Raw genomic sequence first — 22,388 nt, 5'->3', positions numbered from 1 at the left:
GAATGTCGGCATGTTCTTTAACCTTTTCGTGACTTTGGCGGTCAGCTCTCTCCGTTTTGACCATGAAGTTATCGGAGGAAATCTTCCGTTTGAAGTTTGCCCTGAATTTTTCTATCCTTCGCAGCTGGGGATGTTGGTAAGGTTGGTGGCCTTCGCTACAATGTTTATCTCCAGCAAATCCATCGCCTCCAGTGATCTCTTGGCATAATAGACCGCTACCAGGTGCGTTATAAAGACTACATCACCTTTGCGTGATACCTCTTTATTACGACGGCAACTTCCGGCAGGCACTTCGTACTATATATCTACCCGTTCACCGTAAGACTCGAAAGAAGAGTGGCTTGGACATTCCAATCTCGCCGATCGTCAGCCAGAGAAGGATCATCTTCGAGAACTTGATGTGGAATATATATTTGACGTCAAACATCGATGCATGCACACGTACAAGGGAGAGAGAAAAAGAGGAACAAATTGGTTTTGGGGGAAGTCACTTCAAAATGCAATGAGAACAATTCGATTGGGAAGAATGAAATGATATAGTCGAGTCGGTAGAGGGAGATTGCGACTAAACGCCCGACTGACTGTTCAGTCGTTTTGGCGGAGAAACTGCGTGAAAAAGCCAAAAGTCATTACTAACTGAATACGGATATAGTCAGTCAGATAGTCAGCTGACTATGCAGAGTTCTGGCAAGGACACATGTTAAGAATTTCATGAGTAAATGAGACTCGTTAAACTATGGCTCATGTTTACATAACGTATATACATGAAGTTTTTTTTGTGTCCCGTGTTAGATCTCTGACCATCTGGTCACTTTACCTTTACCTTTAACTTTTTGACAAAAAAAAACATATTTTTAAAAGAGGCCCATACAAAATGGTGCCAGATTTTACAAGAACGTGCAAACGTTTTATATGAATTTATACGAGAACATCCGAGAACAAAACATTCCAAATTACCTTCGTGTGTTGAAAAGTAGCCCTCACCTTCTGAATTCATCTCGATTTACATATTTTCAACCTCAACTTCCAGACATCATCTCCATCAAGGGACACTTCCCGATGTCGACGGACGAGAAATTCTGCACCTTCCTAACCGTGGGGCCGATGAGTCGGTACGCTAAAGATCTCCCCACCCTGGTGCACATCATGGCCGGTTCGAAGGCATACAAACTGCGACTGGACGAGACCGTGTACACCAAGGACATCAAGATCCACTACATGGAAGATTTTGGCTTCAATGTCGGACTCGTCCCGGTCGATGAGGAAATCAAAATCGCAATGTATCGGGCGGTGCAGTACTTCAAGGATCACGGCCTGCAAACCGAACGGGCGGAGTTCGATGATATCGGCGACTGTCCGGAAATGGCACTATGCAGCCTGCAGTCGCTGAAGGATCTTCCGAACATGTTCGATGATAGAGAAAACCCAAAGGAAAAGCATAATCTGCTGGTCGAACTCGGGAAAGCGATGATAGGGCAGTCCCAGTTTACGCTCGCTGGTGTCATGTTTTATATACTATACCAAACCAAACATTGGTTCAGTCCGGAAGATCGACAACGCTATGTGGATATGAAGGACGCACTAAGAAAACAGATGATAGTGAGTGAGGTGTATCACAATAAATGCGAAAATGTGTAAAATGTTTGACTTTTCCAGGAAACGCTCGGCACGGACGGAGTGCTATTCCTGCCGACATATCCGAAGGCTGCGATACGTCACTACGAATCTTTCGGGTACATCACGGCTGTCATTTACACGATGCTGTTCAACGCGCTTGGATTCCCGGGCACGCACGTGCCACTGGGCTTAAACAAGCGTGGACTACCGATTGGCATCCAGGTTGTGGCTGCCCCCTACCAGGATCGGCTAAGTCTCTGCATTGCTCGAGAGCTGGAAGCCGCTTTCGGTGGTTGGAAATCGCCACAGTGAAGTGTCTATTTCCGCTTTTGACTTGCTAGATATATTTATTCGTAGTTTCTTGTGATATAAATTGGGAGGGAAAATCAGTGTATGTTTTGAGCGGAGAGAGCGAGTATTCGGACGTATGCCTGCGTAAATCTTACGAATAGCATTTTTTATACCAAACATGGAAGCCGAATTTTGGGGGTTAGGAATAAAGTAAACAATATTTTTTATCAGAACGCTGCTTCTAGAAAGAAAGCCAAGAGCATGGTAGTAACACAGGGAAACGTTTATTATCCTGTCACAGGTCGCTGACAAGTGAGATGTTGCCGATACACGTACCCCAGAACTGTTTCCCAATCGTTTTGACGTCGAACATGTTGTAATACGTAGACACGAGCGTGGCAGCGATTCCAAAGGTGATAACAGCCACCGAGAGAATACAGTCACTGTACATAAATTGAACGAACTGTTTCCAGCGTTCGCAGAAAATCAATGTCCATCGTTTTAACCGATGAAGCTTCGGTGGTCTACTATAAACCGATATTGAGGACCCTATCGATCCGTAGGTACCCTGGAACAATAACTCCTGAGAGTCACAGTTCGCCGCATCTCGGCTCTGAAGTTGTCCCATCTCCTGGTAGTAAATTGCTTCCATTTTGATCATCTTCTGGTACAACAGCGGTGGCAGTATAAAAATGAGCGGACCTGTCAGCGTCCCGCCAATGGTTCCCATCACGACATCAAAACGTGGAAGCAATTCCGCTATCATTACCGCCAACCAAACGAGAACCGATCGTATCATGCAACGTTTGATGGTGAAATCTGCAAATTTGAATCGTATCTGTTGAGCATACAAAATTAATTTTGGGTGTGACAATACCTCTGGAGGCTCCGAGAACATCTTCAATATGCTGGAAAAGTGCCGAACTTCCAACAGCACTGGACAAACACAGCTGAAGCGTGACCAGTAGAATGGTGAAGAACAGCGACCAGCTGTGGGGCAAAACTTGCAGAATATTATTCGTCGCGTCCATCCCATAGCGGTACGCGGCTAGCAGAGTGGTCACTGCAGACAGTGTGCAGGTGGCCATCAATCCCAGGAAAACCGCTTTGCCGATCTGACGCTTTTTCTCCATATCCACCTGGATTGTAAGCAGCATCGGGTGGATATCGAACTGGAACGCGATTATTCCGTACGCTTTGAGCAGCATAATCCAGGAGGGTAAACCAAGCTTGATTCCCTTGAAAGGTTCGAAGCCTTTGCTACTAACTACATCTCGTCCGATCGAGTACCATGCCAACAAGGCAACACTGCTACACACAGTAACTGAAACGCTCGCCAGTGCACGCATATTTTTAGGGCTTCCAAGCCACATAATCGGGCAGAGAAACACACCAAGCAGTAGCAACCAGTAGCAGAAGGAAAGTTCAAACTGCCCTCCGGTAATTCTGGACCCCAGCAGCTGTAGGTTCTGCGCTGCCACCAGCAGATTCGGAATGCCCCCACCAAACACAGTCAAATCCAGCAGCACCGTCACAAACCAACTCATTCGCTTCCCGAACGTGAACTCCGCTATAGCAGCATATGGGTACCGATTTTTAGAAACAATCGAAGGATCCAACTTCTCCGCGATGGTCCAACACTTTCCCAGCACTGTGGCAGTGTAAATCTGCAACGTAATCACAAGGAGCACCAGTGGTATTCCGTACAGCCCACAGGAGATGATTGACTTGGGGAGAGCCACTATGGGAAACACTCCGAACAAATCAATGATACAAAGACTAGCAAAAAACAGCGACAGTTTCGTGTTCGTTCCGGTGTGGTCCATCGTTGGTTTTTCCGTGTCTGCCAAAATGATGCGAGCCCGTCGCTGATCCTGAACATCGGGGGAAGCACACCCCGGGAATATGATCCGTTCCAATTCTTCTTGATCACAGATTACCATGCTTTTTGGAACTGCAAACGGGGCAAAATTTGTGCTGATCGGACCATCCGATTCGTGTGGCGGTTAGAAGCAATCTGGGTACGTATTTTGGAGTTGTAAATGCCAGCATGAAGCGAGACACATCAGGGTACAAGCCGGAGCTTGAATGTATCGAGACACGCTAATGTCTGTGGCACAGATAAGCCCCTGTCACAGGTGAGCGGCGAATCCTTACAACTTCACTGGCTCGTTCCTCACTGCTGGCACCTTACTGACACTGTGCCGTGAACATGGGCAATAAAAAGAGATCGAATTTCAACTATACGAGGAAAAGAACATGTATCTGAAGCACGTTAAACACAAACACAGTTCCATCGCAAGCTTGACCAATAACTTCCCTGAATTGAGTTGTGCTTATTTCCGTTGGCACAATGCTTCCAAAGAATAGTTTCAAACTTACTTCACAATGAGGTGGTATGAACTAACTAATCTCTATCTTGGAATTTGTTTTATATGTTCAAGGAGTGTATTGATTCCTCTCTATCTCTTTATATATCAATAATTTATGTTTATGTCTGGATGCGACGCTGACTCGCAAGAAGTCCTTGTTATAGTATTGAATCTGGGTTGATTCACGTTGATGGAACTGGCGATTACGATGCCGCCCAGGCTGGAATCAATTTTATTCTCTATAACGAGTGTATGCGTTTATTTTATTGGGAGCTACCAACTTGGGAAATGGCAGTCATTTCTGATGGATCAGGCGCGGAAATTATATTTCACTTCGTCAACGTAGCTGAGTTTTTCTCATTTCTCACTTTTCTTTATTGCACCCAGTCAAAGAAAAAATATCATCGCAATTCGCTGCGATAAAACATATCAAATCATTTGAAAAGAGATTTCATTCTTTGGTTGAAATGAAAGACAATATTATCATAGTGTTGATATAGTACCATTTAGCAGTAACACAACTGTCAGGAAACGTATCCGAATAATTTGCGGTATATTCCTTGAAGTAAAGTTTATGGCGTTTGCTGAACAAATAGAATTCACCCAAACTGTAAAAAACTAACTTAAACCTTTTTCACTCCAGTGAATCTTTCAATTAATCCAATTGTTGACAACACACTTCAGGATTGAACTTAAAATCTCCGAAATATAACCCTTTGGTTTCAAAACGCGGCTGCCAGCATTTTGTCCCAATGTTCATAGGCTCCTTGGAACTATTCATCCGAAAGGCTGTCACCCAAACTACTGAAATGAAAACGAAGCTGAAATCTTCTCGAAGCGCTTCGCTTGTCTTTCATGACCCGGAACTACAAAAAAGTGCGGCAGTGTTGAAGGTTGAGCCTGGTCAAAACTTCGTCATCCATAAGTGACGAGTGAGCGACATTGTCGTAGGGATCCCCATATGGACAGACTCGGACATTCAGAAGATAAGAAACCACACCACGTGGACAAGTTGGAGAGAACAAGCGCAAGCCAATATGTTCTGCCACTGGCATTCTGTCAATCCATCTCTCCCATACACAAGCTAATTCACATTCATAGAAACATCAACAAAGTAACCAGGAAAAAAAACATTACACTTCTGGGTTAATGAGGCGTCTACATAGGTTCTGGTTGATCAATAGCTAATTCTCACATCTCCTGTAGAAGTAATGACGAAGGTCCTCGTTCAAAGACAGTTCCATGATTGACTGGCAGACATTTGTTCTTCGTGTCAGTGCTCGAACTGCTTACCGTGGGTCTTTTTGACCAGTCTTTTGCAGGTGGTAGTGGTAAGCTTCTCCAGCAGCCACGCCTTCGAAGCTACTCTGAACTACTGCTACCGCACGGGACACTGTGTTGACACTGTCATGATTCTAATATTTGATCACGATTCATAGCTCAGGTAACCCCTTTACAGCTGTATCTATGATCCAGATTGAATCATTGAATGAGTCATTTTACTATAGTGGAGCGTTCTATACCTCTCTACCCTACTGTTACATTTATGCGAATGTGCCTATTTGTGTCGTCAGCCCCGACGATGTTTACGATAATTAATTTGTTGCTACAAATTAAAGTGAATACAGATGATATTCAATTTACTGAGACCGATTAATGTAAATAATGATTACGTGACTATCATCTGCGCTGAGGTCAATCACTGTTCTCGTGATCGTATGTTTATGTTCTATTTTACTGTCCGTTGCTAGCTTGTGATAATTTTGCTACGATTACACACGATTCATTTGAATTGTGTAGCATACCATAATGTATCATTTATATTTCTTTGTTCGGATTTGTGAAGGTGTAGCTCTGTCATCTACTTCTTTCACTTTGGTACTGACGATCTAAAAGGAATATCGTCTGCTCAACGTAGGTTCTGGAATCGATACTCCTCTCGAATAACACACTGGGCCCTATTATATAAATCGAATCGAGAAGTCGATACAATCACTACCACTATCACACCGAGCAATATTTCGTATTTTGTAAATCGAGAATCTCTTACCGAGCTCAAATTTCATATGTTGCAATTGCATATATTTAAGCGTTTCTGAAATGTTTTACCAAAGGAAATATCAGGGACACACACCAAACCAAAAAAATTCTCTGAAAATATGCAACAAGCGAACCAAACAACTCGAAAAATCGACTTGCTCGATATCTATAATAGTAAAATAGAGCTAACGAGCGAAATTCTTATCGACTCGATTTCTATACATACACTGCGTTTCACAACTATAGAACCACTCATTTTTTCTTTCACAACTATAGAACCACTCTGGTTTCCAGAGATATGTAAGAAGTCGGTTGAAATGAAGTATATAGTGTAGAATACAATAACTATCTTCATTTATAAGACTGGCCATTTTATCTTTATTGTTGTGTTCGGGCGTGAAATATTCAAAAAACAAAAATTCCAGTGTTCCATAACTATAGAACCAGATGGAAAAACTCTCACTCCTTTACGAAATTCACGCCAATTTACCATGAGTTACGATAAGTTTCTAATTCATAGGTCGTCTTTAGATCTCTATAGTTCAAATAACCCATTCGGGGTGGTTACGACCAAGCTGCGCCATGTTGTAGTGTGTATCTCGTTCTACGAAGAGGATACTGCTCGTTTAAGTTATTCAAATCACTCATACTGCTTGTAACCTGCATCTACTATTCGTCCGATCACTCGTCATAAGTTCCTGACAGGCGATTTGGTAAACAAACTGACCAATCCAGAATCTGAAGCCCCTATTCATTAAACCATGCCATGACCTTTTGTGAATTGATACCAAATTACTTAGTACTTCGTTGCACTTCTAACTGTTCATTCGTGTTGTTGGTAAGCTGTCTAAACCAGGGCTTTTTGAGAAAATTATATCTCTGTACATATCGCTAGAAACTCAGAAAAAATGAGTGGTTCTATAGTTGTGAAACGCGGTGTAGGGCCCAATATCCCAAAAACGAAAAATAACATCTCTCTGATTTTCGGATATACAGTTTGAAAAAAGTTTTATATTTCAAATATGACTAATTTCAAGAAAAATGTAGTATTTCAACGTTTATGTAAAGATTGATTGGCTATTATAAGTACATTATAAGTAGGCTGACCAAAAAGTTCTAGATTGAAAACGGGACACGTAAGCAAAAAAAAACAATTTTTTAAAGAATTTTATTTGGGTGAATGAAACCAAACAATTAAACATTCTTGAACAGCCATTTCATGCCAACTCGATATAATGGTTCTCAGATTTCTCACAAAATTGGTAGTTTTGTTCCTTATCGCAGAATATCAGACTCGAAATTTTTGTATAGAAGGGGATAAAAATAATTTTATGGACCACCGTAATGTTTTTTTTTATGCAATGCCAAGTTTATTCATTATAAAAAAAACAGTTATTATATATTTACATTTATATAAAATTCTAAGACTGCAGTATCTATTAGCCCGTTTATTCCATTGACAAATTCAACATAATTGATGAAGGTTCTCAATAATTTAATTCGCTGGTTTTCTCTTATGTTGTTTAATGAGGGTCGTTGCCAACCTCCCAAAATAGCTCTCATTTTTCGCTGCATTAATCTCCAGGCTGCTGCCACTCGGGGAAACTCACTAAATTTGTGAGTTATTGTTTCCACAGCTACATTACAGTGGAGGCAGTTTGCTTCATCTGCCCTCTGTATAGTATGCATGAGTAAATTAAAAATACGGGTATTAGATTTTGCGATAATGAACAAAACTACAGATTTTAACGAAAATCTGAGAACCGCTATATCGCTTTGGCATGGAATGGTTGTAGATGTTCCTGCTTTGTTCTCTGCCAGGAAAAAATATTTAGATAATAATGAATTTTGGTAATTTTCTCATAATTTTTGTCACAATCCAGATGACAGTTCTATTTGACAATTATTTATGATTTTAATCGTGAGTCGTGACTTTTCTTTTGTCCACATATTGTTCATCATGGAAAAATAATTCCAACTGATGCGGTAACTAACAATTTGCAAATAACAAGGATTATTATTTCCACCACCACCTTATCTCATCAATTCCAATTGCTTTAGTTGTTGTGTACTTATCAAACAACATGTTTCCATTTATTCGAAAAAGAAGATTTTTACTAATGCTACTTTGAATGGTAGTTAGGAATGAACTTTAATAAAATCCATTTTAGAGGCGAATGAACTACAAAGTTTAAAGCCTCTTAAAAACAAAGAAAGAAGAAGAAAATCCATTTATTCTGTTATGTGTTTACTAGACTAACTTTTCATTTTCAATATACTCCAACGCAGTATCGTAAAATTAACCACAGTTTCAGATGAAACATGGTAAACGACATCTTTTTAAGCAGCTAAAATTTCAAGACCACTTTGCTCATCACTAGTCAGAAATACTTCTTTTCTTCTTTTTGAAGAGTTCTTTTTTTTATAAATCGTTTATTCTTACAGGCTCAGTTATATAGTTATTTATGAAGACAAATTCTGAATCTTTTTTTAATTCCAAAGTGTTATAATTTGCTTATTCTACGGTTGATAGGATGGGGAATCGATTAAATGCAGACGACTCGAAGTAAGTAGCAAGTATGAAAAAGTTCATTCGCTCATTTCTCCAGACCTAATTATAAATCACTCTTGTATCTGCTTGGAATAATCATGGCGAAGAGAATGCAGCAAGCAATCGTGAGATTGCACGATGAATCATTTTACACTCGCCGACCATCTTCGTTCGGGACTGAGAGTGAACATAACAAAACAAAGAGTGGAAAACAATATTCAATGCATGAAAACTCCTTTAGAAGGATCGCACGAAACAAAATAACGATTGAGTCAAAATATATTCCCTTCTACTCTTTTCCTTGGCAGCATTCAAGTGCATTTGTTATCGGCAATGTACATAAGTCTACCTTCCCGCACACCAATAACTTGCGTTAATATGGTCTTTTGCGTTGGTTTAGGTCATACATCCCATACTAGAAACAAAAGAATGCCATTGCAATAGTGCACAGGCAACAACTCGATTTCAACTATCTACCTATATTTTACTGCCGCGATCGAGGCTCAATGATTGCTATTTGAGTGAAAAACGAATGATTTTACAGAGACACTCGCTGGCTCAAGCAAAAGTTTCCAACTTGATTCTATCACCAACTAACGCCATTCCGAGAGGCAAATGAGAGAATGCAAAATTCTCTGAGAATAAATGAGCGGAATCGAGACAGTATTTTTCCGTTTAACTCGAGAATGAACTTTGCGAAGATGATAGGTGAATGTTTTCTGTCTAAAATAAAGTGAGGCATAAACGGAGAATAGAAGGGTGAGTTTTATCTGTGAATGAATGTTGTTGAACGAATTTCGATTTTGCCCATACCTGGTTAGTAGGGTGACATATTTTTTGACGTAGGACTACGTCTTACATTAGGGGGTCAAATCAGAGAACAGGTCACGTTTTTATGAAATAAAGTTTACATTAATAACTATTTTTGCTGCGAACGGATTTTACTGATTTGTATACCAATCGAATCGGAAATTTTCTAAGATTTGTTTGATATGCTATACATTACAATCCCATAGTCTGTATATGGTTTAAATTGATCAAAATTGGAAGCATTCCATTTTCCCATACATTTGTTCTGTCCATTTGTGTGCTTTCCCGAACAGAGCAATCAATAACGGGCAACTTATGCAGAAGTAACGAAGGGGGATAGCGAAAAGAGAATATTTGCGAAGTAAACTCCACCCTTGCATAGTAAGTAGTGCATTGGCTCTGTTCTGATTCAACATGCTCCTAGCTTTGTTGACGGTTGTCGACCGAGAGTCGAGAAACGATTTTTCATAAACAGTCATTAAACCTTTTCAGGGTCCCGGGAACTTTTTACCAAAGAGTTATTTATGAAATTTCGACGCATTCGCAAATAATATCCAAAATGATAAACCAACAAAATTTAAAAAAAATTGCGTAGTCCTACGTCGTAAGCGGTCGTGTCTCGGATACAATCCCTCGATTTTTTGTCCTTATTTAAGAGACTTTCAGCCGTAGGCTGGTTCGTCTCTGAGAAGAGGGAAATAATTTTATCATAGAGAGAAGGGGACATAAGGAGATTCGGACAATTTTGATGTTTATACACGGAGATCGATAATTTTAAGTTTTCTAAATTCGCCAGACTACAAAATACGTCTTGACGATCAACAACATGCTCAATGTCATGATAACCTTCACCACAAACGCAGAGATTGTTGCTGGTAAGATTGATACGAAATAACAGCGCGTCTAACGAACAGTGATTGGATATGAGTCGGAAGAAGTTGCGAATGAGGTCCCGACTGAAGTACAGACTTTTGAACCATGGTTTGAAGCTAACCTTGGGTGTAATCGAATTGAAAACGATTTGACGCTGATAAGAATTCTAATGAAATCATCAAAAATAACGGTAATATCAGTGGCAGATACATCGCCTCTCTCAACAAGACGAATAAATGTTTCAAAGTTCACCAACTAATGCCTCTGGTAGAAAGCAATTATATTTTTAAGAATCGGTTTTCAGTTAAATCTCGTAGTACAACGGGAACTTTTCTTGTGAAAGAAAATAAGAGCTCAATCCTTCAAAAATGCTAAGACTCCTCTCGATAGAAGGGCCAAGAGAAAGGTATCGTGTGTTATACTGCTCAAGCAATTTAGCATTATGTTCACCGACGAAATCACGAAAGCGCTTCATTTTTTTGTACACGAATCGTGTAAATCGATATTTATAAAGTTTTACAACGAAACTTCGAATATCGATTGCAATTCACTCATCAAATGCTTATTCGAATAAAATTATTGAAATTTATGATAGTGGAATATTAAGGAATATAATCAGCCCTATTCTGTATTCCGACGGATTTCCATTTCGTTCGAAACCGTTTCGAACGTTTTGTCCATTTATTGTTCGAAGAGAAACAGATCGAACGGAATGCAAAAACAACTCGAACGAAATACAGAATGGAATTTTATCAAGTCGTTCGGAATATTTCGAATCGATCGAAATACAGAATAGGGGTGAATAATTTCCTGTATACTCAAAATACGGTAGAAATTGATAAAAAAGACGGGACAATCAAAATCGGTCGATAAAACGGTACTGTCTCGTTAAAAACGGTACGTTTAATCTGCCTAATTATAAGCTATTATTAGTACAAATGTACAAAATCGTGATTTTTGAAGATTCTAATTGAATGGAATTGGAATTGGAAGGAATTGTTTAAATTGATAGTGCGACGGTATTAGAAAATATAGGAGTCGAAGAACTAATTATAGAGCAATTAGAGAATTCCGTCTGGATTCCGCTTTGTCTGATTGGATTTCTACACAGCCATTCCATGCCAAACCTATATAGTGGTTCTCAGAATTACGTGAAAATTGGTAGTTTTGTTCCTCATCGCAAAATATTAGAATAGTATTTTTTTCATTTTAGGGTGGTCCGGAAAATCAAAATTTTCCCCTGTTTTTCAGAAAAGACTTTTTTCAAAAATTAAAAATTAATTGAGAGAGAGAAAGAGAGAGAGAGAGAGAGAGAGAGAGAAAGAGAGTCACTTCAATATGCAATGAAGTCCATTTGACGAGGAAGAATGAAATGAGATAGCCAAGAGGTAGAGTGAGATAGCAACTAAACGCCCGAATGACTGTTGAGTCATGTTGATGAAACTCATTTTCAACTCAATTCGAAGATGAATTTCTTCATAGTTTCCTGACTATCCTCAGTTGAATATGACTTTGCCCAGACAAAAGTATCGGAAATTTAAAAAAAAAATGGCTTTTAACTGGAGCGTTTCCATTTTGCAGTGTCCAATGGTAGAGCGGTCTATAAATTCAGGAAATTATTTCCTACATCCAACCCACAGTACCTTTTTAAACTTACATGTTGGAACTGATTTCCATAGTATCCAACAAAGTTGATGTTAATGGCTAATGTTGGATAATGATGAAATAACGCTATTTAGTTTGTTGATGAGGTTTGTATAAAAAAAAATATTGTTGAAGATTATCTGAAATAAAAAGACACAATAAAAAAATAGTTTTCGAACTCACCATGATCCAGTTGTTTTGTATGAGTTGATATTTGAGCAGGGAAATAAAAACCACCAACAGTGATACCATTTCGTTTTGTTGATTATTCCGTATTTTCGTCCAATAAACTATCCGCGTTGACGGCATTGAGCTTCGTATTACGGAATGGAGGAGTAGGCATGATATTATCGGTTTGCAGAAGAAATGAACATAATTTTAAAATGAAAATTATAAATGAAAATTATTTTTCGGAAACCAAATTAGTACTCTATGTAAATGAAAATCACTTTCGCTTGCAAGTAGTGAAAAAATATCATATAAAAATTTAGTCTAAAGATGATTTTATATTATAATGGTATGTTTTGGTGAAAATATCTGAAAATTCATAGAAAATAGTTTAAATTAGGGTCAGAACAACGTACTTCTAATAGGTAAATAACGCCAAGAAAAAAATTTCAAACAAATTTTAGTAATTTAAAATTGCCTTAGGGCCGACTAATCTCATAGAGAAGAGTTGGTCTCATACAAACTAATGTCGTATCCAGATGTCGACACCATTCCGCCGTCAACGCGAATAGACAAGGGGATGCAAAACGGAGATGTCACAGCCTTTTGGTCCATGCTAGGTCGATATATCGATTCATCGATTTTAATTTGGGTTGTTATTCGCTAAGACAAGACATACCAACTGGCTTCTTACTCTTCTGTTTGCCTTTCCTTCGACCAAGTGCGAGCATCAGGGGTGCCGAGATGTCATGTTTCTAAATGCGATAAAGTTTCTGAAGAATTTCATATATTCTATGAATAATTACATTTGGATGATATGAAGCAAAATTATTGCGCATTTCTAAACAAATTGTATTTTTCTGTTATGCTTTATCATGAAAACTAGTGTGAAAGTACAAACCATGAGTACATTTTGTAGTAGTGTATTTTCAAATATTATTGGCAATTCTTTAGAATTGACCAATCAGCAGCTGGTCCGGAATCAACTCTCTATTGCCTAATCTTGTCTTAGGTTATTCGATACGATTCATCGCCCCAGAATAATCGATTAATCGTCATTGAGAGAAATAAATAGTTAGACTAATTTTCCTCATTTGCTAGAAATTGTTCGCCCGTTTGATTACTTGTAGTTGTATATTCGAACCGTATTTAATTACTTGTGATTGTATATTCGAACCGTTTCAATTACTTATATTTGTCATTCGAATTGCTAGTGGTGCTGTCATAAATATAAATGGGGCGTATAAAACATAAGCTAAGCATTGTGCTACAAGCTTTATCCAAAACAATGTCAACTCTTATTGAAACATATGAACTAAAGTTAACTTTTCCATCAAAAATGCATGCTATACAATAGAATAACACGATCTTTTAGAGTTGGTGAAAAAATCTTCTATTTTACATTTATTTACATCGCAATGTAAATATCACATACATTTATACATATTATAAAAATTACCCGACACATATTATATACATTTCTCAGTACATATTATATACATTTCTTATTATATACTGTATACATGTATCGCACAGCTCATCAAGAAGTTGCGAAAACGATGACAAGTGTTCGATTTTACGTTGAATTGTTTCGGTGTTTTTCCCTGTACGCTAAAACGATACAGCGTAAAACCAGCGTTTTCTAGTGATCTCACACTTTTGAGAAATTCAGGAAAAACAAAAACTTTCATCGATCGATTGCAGGAACAAGACCATATCTAAGATACAACCGGACAAGCGGTTTCTTTGCTAAATAATGATCTACCCTGCGGATGCAGATGTTGCTGAATTGCACAAAAAATCCATACCAATTTAATGCACATTTGAATATTGTGCTCGTATTTCATTCCACAATATAAGTGTGTCACAGCTCCTCGGAGCGAGTGCAGTATTTAAATACTGTCTCAGTTCACGGCATAACACTGTGGAAGTAAAATGTCAAATTCGCGATGACAGTGGTACAGTGCCGACGTCTGGCGGTGATTTTAAATTTGGACCATAATTTGAGTCCAAAACTCGACAGTGTAATCTCTATCTGAATAAAAGGCATGAAACCAGTTTTAAAATGTAGAAATTTGGACGAAAATTTTTACATCATATTATTTTTTTACTTGAAACACGTATTCCTGACTCTTTTTTATTGTGATATAAATTTCCGACATTTTTACTGAAACTGTTCATTATAATTAAAAAATTATTTTCAAAAACTTTTGAATGCGATTTTTTCACCATATGCAAGAGAAAATGTGTTTCATTTAAATAGAATACTATTTTGACAAGAAAAAGTTAATTTTCATTCATAATTTTAATTTTCAAAACATTCTGTAGGAAGTATTCGATTAATCGATTAATCGAACGATTATCGGGGATCCCTACATTTGCGATCAAACACTTCCGTGATTGGAGCATTTCCATGCCAAAATTTTCCATAATTGAGTGGAAAATTTTGAGAGCCCGTACCTCACAAATTTAGGTTGATAATTTGCTACTCCGCAATTACAATGAACAATGGATTCTCATATTTTCCAAAGGCAATACCCGATCCGTTCTGGCTTTCAGCTTATTTTTATTACAAATACAGTCTTTTGTAGGCTTTTCAGAGGTTACGCTTCGTATCGAGTGTCGCCTTAACTCACGTCCCTCCCGTATTTCACTCTCGTATAAATTATTTGATTTGTTTTCATCTTAAATTAATCATCCTCGTTGAAGCAAAACGTTTTTTTTTTCGAACGGGAGAAATACTATTCATACCATTGACTACAATCTAGGTTTGGTAAACCTAGAAATAAATCACCACTTTTTCCATGTGTCTCTCACTAGCCGAGCAGTTGGTAAGGGGACGAAATGGCCCCACCGTTGCTTCCGATGCAAATATGTGCATAGGTTGTACTTTTGTTGTGAAAACGGGTTTTATAATATATAAAATAAATATCGTATCGTTTACGGTGCATCTAATCTGTAATGAAAGTAAATCGTGAGTACAACTTATGGAAGAGTTGGAGGGATGCATCCTAACTTACGTAGTCACAGCGCTACTGCCACCAGCACCATTGTCAGCGGAACTCTTGCGTGCCTGTGGCAAATGAAGAAAGTTTGGGTTGATTAGCTGATACTGCTGATCGTTGCCGCAAATAGAAACAAGTGTCGGGAAAATAGGAAGCTCGGCGTTAATATCGTAGACCAGCGCACCGGAAGCGGATACTGGCGGTTTCACTTCCGGTGGCGAATTCATGTCGTCGCTAGTTGCTGCTTCTGTTGACAGAAATTTTTGGAGTTATTTTCGATTATACGTTTGCAATAACACAAAGAACATACCACTTTCCCTGATCACCCTAGCAGCCTCTGTGTGTAACAATAGTTCTTGCTTAATACTATAATCACAATCGAATTCAGGTTGTACGTAGCCGAATTGAAATAGTTCGTTATCGTCTGCTGCGAGACCAAGAGGTGGTTCCGTTAGCTCCTGTTCAGCTAACGATGGTTCTGAGCCTTCCTCGGAGATTGGTCCAATATTTTCCCTTTTGAATTCGGTGTCGCATGCGTTTTCATCATTCATCACAGTCAAACCAGACTCAGGGAGGCTCGAGAAAATGTCCTCCATATACTCCATCTTCAGCGGTTGCAGCAGATCCTCCTTCGACACCAAATTGAGATCAATGTTCGAGTTCTCCTCCACAAACGGAAGACTCTCCTCCTTAATCGAAAGGGGCAAAATTTCTTTTTGCTCCTTCCCCTTCTGTTCACGGCTCGTGTCGGCTTTTTTCTCAGCCACTTTATCTTTCTTTTTGGTCATAAACTTTGGCACACTGACCAGCTTCTCTCCGGTGCGATGGTCAACCTTGTGACGACGGCGAATATGCTTCAGCCAGTTTGGGAAATTAGTGAAATCGCGGGTGCAGTACTTGCACTTATGTGGACGCAACCCCGAGTGTATGTTACTGTGCTGGCGGAGTTTTGAGCTACTCAGAAAACCTTTGTTGCACTCGGTACATACGAAAGGACGCTCTGCGTTGTGTACCGCCGAATGGACCTGCGAAACAGCGTATAAATGAATGCAACCGTGTGATGGAATTCAACTCAAGCTTACCTTCAAACACCGCTCGGTTTTATAAGTTTTACCGCAAGTCTCACAAGTAAACGGACGTTCGTTCGAGTGGAAAAACAAGTGCCTCTGCAGGTGGGACTTCTCGTGAAATGCTTTTCCACATTCCCCACAGGGAAACGGACGCTCGTCGTTCGGCAGGTGCTTCTTTCGATGGTGAATATAATTAATTTTCTGAACGAACGTCTTGTTACACTCCTCGCAGGTATACTTTGGTCCATTGGAGTGAATTTTCCTATGCGAGTATAGACTTCCCACCGACAGCACTTTGCCACACTCGGGACACTCTGTCATCTGTTTTGGACTCGGATGTACCTTTTTGTTGTGGGACCGCATCTCCGTTTGACTACCGAAAACGGCATCACATCGATCACAGCTAAATTTGTTCGAAACTACATCGATGGCGACCTGATTCCCTTTTTGCATTGACTCACTTTCGTGAATAGTTTCATGACGGGTCAAATCTGACTTCTGGTGGAAAACTTTCAAGCAGATTCCACACGCATAACGATGATTCGCACTGTTTGAGTGCCGATAGATGTGCAACCGAAAGGCTTTATACTGCGAAATGCGCTTACCACAAACCGGACATACATAAGTCGGCTCTTCGTTATAGCTGCATCGATAATGAAACTCATACTCCAGCTTTGTATCGAATAACCTCAAACATCTGTGACATGTAATGTCTAGGTTTGTTCGCTTTCTGATAGTTTTTATTTTGGGCCGAGGAGGCGAACCGCACTCCGGAAGCGCATCACGAAAAGCCTCCTTGAGCGCGATACCATTCTGATCGAAATATTTTGTTGGTGAAGTGTTCTGGGGTTCCATGACTAAAATGAGCTCCGTTTCTACGAAAAAAAAAAATGAAAATTTTATCAATTTTATCTAACTCCGCCAACCATCACATACTCACCTCCATTTTTTTGTTTTTGTTTACCACCGCCACCCGCTATCTCTTCTCCCACACCATCGACGCCATTTCCAATGGCGTTGTTGTCATCGCCATTCGGACACATTATTCCGCTTGATTTTCTGTTTTTCTTTGATTGTGGCATTGTATGGGCCGCAGGATTATCAACGAAACAACTAATGACCGACAGAAACAACTAAACACTCGAATCCATCAGTGACAAACATGAAATAAAACTGGACAGGTCCGAGGAAAGAGTGTACACAATAGACAAGTTTTCACACAAAGCTGCGACGACTCAAGAGCTCAAGACACAAAAAGCGAATGCATTCAACTGTGAGGAACAATCGACACATTAAACAAAAGGAAGATATTTAGAAAGAGAGAGGTTTCCCGGGTAAAAACTTCTAAGTAAACTGAACAAAACAAAGACCATGCGAGGCCATTTTTGTTTTCCTAATTTTGTGTGACAGAGGACGCGCTTGATGGAAGAAAAAACATTGGACGACACAGGGTGGTTATGAAGTGGCCCAAATCAAGAAGAGTTATGAATGGTGGGAAAAACTTTAACAGATTTTTTTGCAAAGAGTGATGTTTATTTTCATCAAATATGTTAAGCATAAATAATTTACAACGCGATATGAATGAATTTTGTATATGTATAACTAAATAAATATTGGCGACCTCATGTATTTCCATTATTATATTGAGGAAATTATCTAACTTTTCTTTAATGTCTCTCAGCAAACATTACATCGTATAACCTAAGGGCATCCGCACCAATGCGTTGTTACAGACATTTTGACAATCCTCACCATAACGCAGCAACCTGGTGGTTGCGGTTCAGGTGTGGGAAATAGTAATCGGCCTCTCGGTGAATAGTGAGTTAACAAATTTGGCAACGCGATAGCAACCGAGCCAAGTGTTGCTATTTTCAACAAACGTCAAACATCTGTTGTGGGTTTCATTCGTCTTGTGTTCGTTTTTTGTGATTTTGCTCTGAAATATTATTTCGGAATTGTATAAGTGTATTTATCTACCAAAAAATGAACGCGACGAAAAGAGAATTAACTGACACTTGTCATTTTTTCTAGTAATAGCAATCGTATTTAGCAACCTGAGTTAATAAATTAGCAACGGCTAAAACTCGAGACTAGAAACCTTGAATAGTAACGCATTGGTGCGGATGCCCTAAGAGGTGCGGACCTAATCCACTTCATTTTCAAGCAAATTCATGCATTTTTTCAAGCAATTTCTTGCAATAAATTCTCAGACCACAAGAAATGGCAGATTTACAGATATGTTTGTAAATTCATATCTGTAAAATACTTTTTATTTTTGTTGCAGACTTTTTGGATATAACAATATTTCACAGGTTTTTGAAATTAGAGGCTCCATTCATCACATCAAAGACATTTGACTCACCGTATGACATTTTTCCATAATTTTAATACATAAAAAGCTTTTATATTTAGCTTATATCAATACACATGAGGTTAGACCTATTTTTTGAATCATTCATTAACACTTTGCCGTCTAGCGTAACCACAGTGGTTACGTGCGAACATTTAACCGCCGGTGTCACCACAGTGGTTACGTACGCAAAATAGGTCGCATTGCAGTGATGTCGTGAGCATAGTATCGCTCTCTGGCCGACAACAGTACTTCAGTATCTTTTGCATTCTGTTGGTATTTTGTTTGGTAACAATAACTTGTACACGTCAACGTTTTTTTATGATTTCATAAGTACTTTTGACTTACATCATTGCAGACGAAAGAGACGATACCATTCTTCACGATGAATGAAAAATTGCATTCATTTACTATACATAGTGTACATTTACTATACTATATTTCGACTTTTCATGACAGTGAGGGAACAGAATCAAGAACCTATGAGAACTATCGATGAGATTGATAAAACTTAACAGATTGTAATTGTTGTGAATTTTTGCAAAAGGTCATTTTTGGATAAAAGGGGAAAAATTATTTTTGGACCACCGGTTAATTTTTGAAAAATCATATCTCAAAAACGAAAAAAAAGCATCTCTGATATCAAGATATGTTATGTACAAAATCCTCAACTTTCCAAAAAAAATATAAAAAAATATAGCGCACTCTATCTTTAACCGAGAAAACTATGAAAAACTGATTCAATACAATGTTGAATTACCAGAATTACAAGAAAGAAAATCAATTTTTTTCCCAAAAGTAATATTTTTTCGAAGAAACTCATAAGCTTCAGTTTGATATGTGATGATCAACATATCAAACAGAAGCTTATTAGTTTCTCCAGTAGTTCAGAAGTTATGAATTTTTGTAATTGAAAAAGGTGAAAAAAACTTTGGAAAATCATATCTCAAAAACGAAAAAAATAGCATCTCTGAAATCGAGATATGTTATGTAAAAAATTCTCAGCTTTCAAGAAAAAATATAGCGCCCTCTAGTCCAAAGCAAAAAAAAATTATTGAAAACAATAAAAAATGACTATAATCAATAATTATGAAAACAAAATTTAAAAAAAAGTTAACTTTAGAATTTGAAAAAAGTCATTTTTGGGAAAAAGTGGAAATAATTGATTTTTCGAACCACCCTAAAATGGAAATGAGCACTCTAACGAAAAAATGAAAAAATATACATATATACAGCCATTCCATACAATCCGATAAAGTGGTTCTCAAAGGGAAAAATGATCTTTGAAAAATCATATCACAAAAACGAAAAAATAGCATCTCTAGTATCGAGATATGTCATGTAAAACATCCTCAGCTTTCAAGAAAAATATGAAAAATATAGCCCTCTAGTCCAAAACCATGAAAACAATAAAAAACATCTACAATCGATAGTTACGAAACGAAAATCCATTTTTTTGCATGTTCGATATTTTTTAATAAAAAGCTAGCTCATTGGCTTCAGTTAGATTGGTCGATAATCTAAATCGGTTCAGTGGTTCTAAAGTTATACATTTTTGAAAAAAGTCAATTTTTGGAAATTGGTTCAGTGGTTCTAAAGTTATGAATTTTTGAAAAAAGTCAGTTTTGAGAAAAAAAAAGTCAGTTTGTGGGAAAAATGATTTCTCGGGCCACCCTAAAATGGAAATGGTCACCCTAAATAAAAAATAAAAAATAAGGGTCTAATGTTTGGCGATAAAGAACAAAACTATCACTTTTTATCGAAATCTGAGAACCACTATATCGGTTTAGCATGGAATGGCTGTATATATACAAAATATACATATACAAAATTTTCTATAATATGCAAAAGACAATCTTACGAACATCGCGATGAACAAAATATTAATGAATCTGTGAAAATTAGAAATTAGACAAAAGACATTTCTACAGATCTGAAGAGTTTTACAGACATTTCCACATTTTTAATAGACTTTCACATATTTTTACAGACTTTTTTTAAAACAATCATGTAGCAACTCTTCGTTTCACTTTTTATCGAATATTTTCAAATCGCAAGAGTAAACATTTACGTGACTGTGACTTCGCTTGTTTTTATTTCGTTCGGGAAAATATTATATCAGGGAAAGTAGACAATCAAAATGCGTTACTCAGTAAAAGGCTACCCGAATACGAGTGAAAATGTTCGCGTAAGCTTTTATCGTATACCCTCGGAAACGTTTTTTCAGACGCGCTGAGACAACAAACTAGTTCCAAAAAAGGGTTCCCGTATCTGTGCAGAAGGTACGATGTTTGAATTATTGGAAACCAAAAGTGTAGCAAACTTTTCATACACATTTTCAGGATTATTTTGATAGAAATACATCGTTACATTTCAACTAGAAAAGAAACTTCGTGAGAAACCCTAATGCCTTCTCCACAATTAAGCCGGTAGTTGGCTCAGAGGATTACGTCCATCAACAACACGAAGCGCAGATTGCTTTGCCGTTATATTCATCACCAGCACTAGCGGATCATAATTACGCGGATTTCATTCGGTCAGCTTCACTAGCAAATCTGTTTTCACCGACGTTAGAAAAAAAAACGTCCCCAATACATTTTACATTTGCTATGTATGTACGTATCGAAATTCGCCAATGTCGAATTTTGCTCCCATATGAAAATCTTGGAGTGAACTGAGCGTTATTCGTAGGTTGTTGATTATCTGTCATGTTCAATACCTCTTTTATAGTGTTGAATATCATAAGAAAAATAACACTCCTGATCATTGGATCTTTTATAGCATTCCAATTGGATCTTTTTTGACAGCCGTTTTGATTCAGTCCGCACCAAGGCGCCTAGAAGTATATCCTAAGGTGAGGCCGTTTCGTCACTAAGTTGGTCAGGGGAGCGGTATATGAAAACAATACAGAAGAAATCAGAAGGTCAATTATTTGCCTGTAGCGTGAAAGAGACAGACTGATCACGAGCGAGCTTCGGCACTAGCGTATTGTGTTTTGTTTCCAAACAAAACACAGTAGACTTCCAAGATGGCTGAAGGGTGGTTTTAGCAAGTTGGCCCACCTTACGATATACTTCTAGGCGCCTTGGTCCGCACCACGATAGATGAAATCAAGGAAAGTGAAGTGGAAGGTAAAACGTAATGTCAGAATTGCTGTTTGGACGTATCCCGTAAGTTTGAACTTATTTACATGAATGGTATCCAAACAACACTAAACATTGATTACAGTTTCGCCGGCACGGTTGATTGCCGTTATGAAACAGCACAAAAAACAAAGCTGCAAATTATGCGCTAGTGGCGGTACCACGATTAAAGCATTCCCTGAATCACATTAGCCGAGCCAGCTGGCGGAAGCATATGCATAAAGGTTACTATTTTCAACGACAACTGTTTATTTACTATACTGCTTCAAATACTTTCGACGAAATCAAATGTAACCATACCAACGTAAGTAATAACATAAACAAATCCAAACTTTTCGTCTTGCCATTCCTCATACGTCTTTTCTAAATAGTGTAAATTACGAGCCACCTATTAACTCCACCATCTTGGATGAAATACGGTTACGCAACTTATGAAAAAGGCCTTTCAGCCATT

General features: G+C 38.3%; 3 protein-coding genes across 3 annotated transcripts in view; 1 reads left to right on the top strand and 2 right to left on the bottom strand.

Moving 5' to 3' along the window:
• The window catches only part of LOC129763531 (fatty-acid amide hydrolase 2-like), a 33,300-nt gene extending 31,165 nt beyond the window's left edge, over positions 1 to 2,135 (top strand). The window contains exons 4-5 of the mRNA XM_055762688.1: positions 1,031 to 1,599; positions 1,657 to 2,135. Coding sequence (XP_055618663.1) covers positions 1,031 to 1,599; positions 1,657 to 1,929 — 842 coding nt within the window. The 3' untranslated portion in view covers positions 1,930 to 2,135. The remainder of the gene's footprint in view (positions 1 to 1,030; positions 1,600 to 1,656) is intronic.
• A 33-nt stretch (positions 2,136 to 2,168) lies between these two features.
• Positions 2,169 to 4,328, bottom strand: LOC129763524 (proton-coupled amino acid transporter 3). Its single transcript, XM_055762674.1, has 2 exons — positions 2,786 to 4,328; positions 2,169 to 2,727 (listed from the first exon to the last, which is right to left on the bottom strand). Exons 1-2 carry the CDS (start codon positions 3,849 to 3,851, stop codon positions 2,204 to 2,206), a joined length of 1,590 nt encoding a protein of 529 aa, XP_055618649.1. The 5' UTR covers positions 3,852 to 4,328; the 3' UTR covers positions 2,169 to 2,203.
• A 10,584-nt stretch (positions 4,329 to 14,912) lies between these two features.
• Positions 14,913 to 17,842, bottom strand: LOC129763520 (zinc finger protein 260-like). The gene is made up of 5 exons (XM_055762665.1): positions 17,382 to 17,842; positions 16,454 to 17,316; positions 15,682 to 16,396; positions 15,387 to 15,618; positions 14,913 to 15,322 (listed from the first exon to the last, which is right to left on the bottom strand). The coding sequence occupies exons 1-5, from the start codon at positions 17,521 to 17,523 to the stop codon at positions 15,307 to 15,309; spliced, it is 1,968 nt and encodes a 655-aa protein (XP_055618640.1). The 5' UTR covers positions 17,524 to 17,842; the 3' UTR covers positions 14,913 to 15,306.
• Positions 17,843 to 22,388: the final 4,546 nt, after the last annotated feature.

The sequence above is a fragment of the Toxorhynchites rutilus genome, chromosome 1 (genome assembly GCF_029784135.1).
Source record: "Toxorhynchites rutilus septentrionalis strain SRP chromosome 1, ASM2978413v1, whole genome shotgun sequence".
In the NCBI taxonomy this organism is placed as follows: Eukaryota; Metazoa; Arthropoda; class Insecta; order Diptera; family Culicidae; genus Toxorhynchites; species Toxorhynchites rutilus.
Note: the sequence above shows the minus strand (reverse complement) of the source record. Positions and strands in the feature narration are given on the sequence as shown.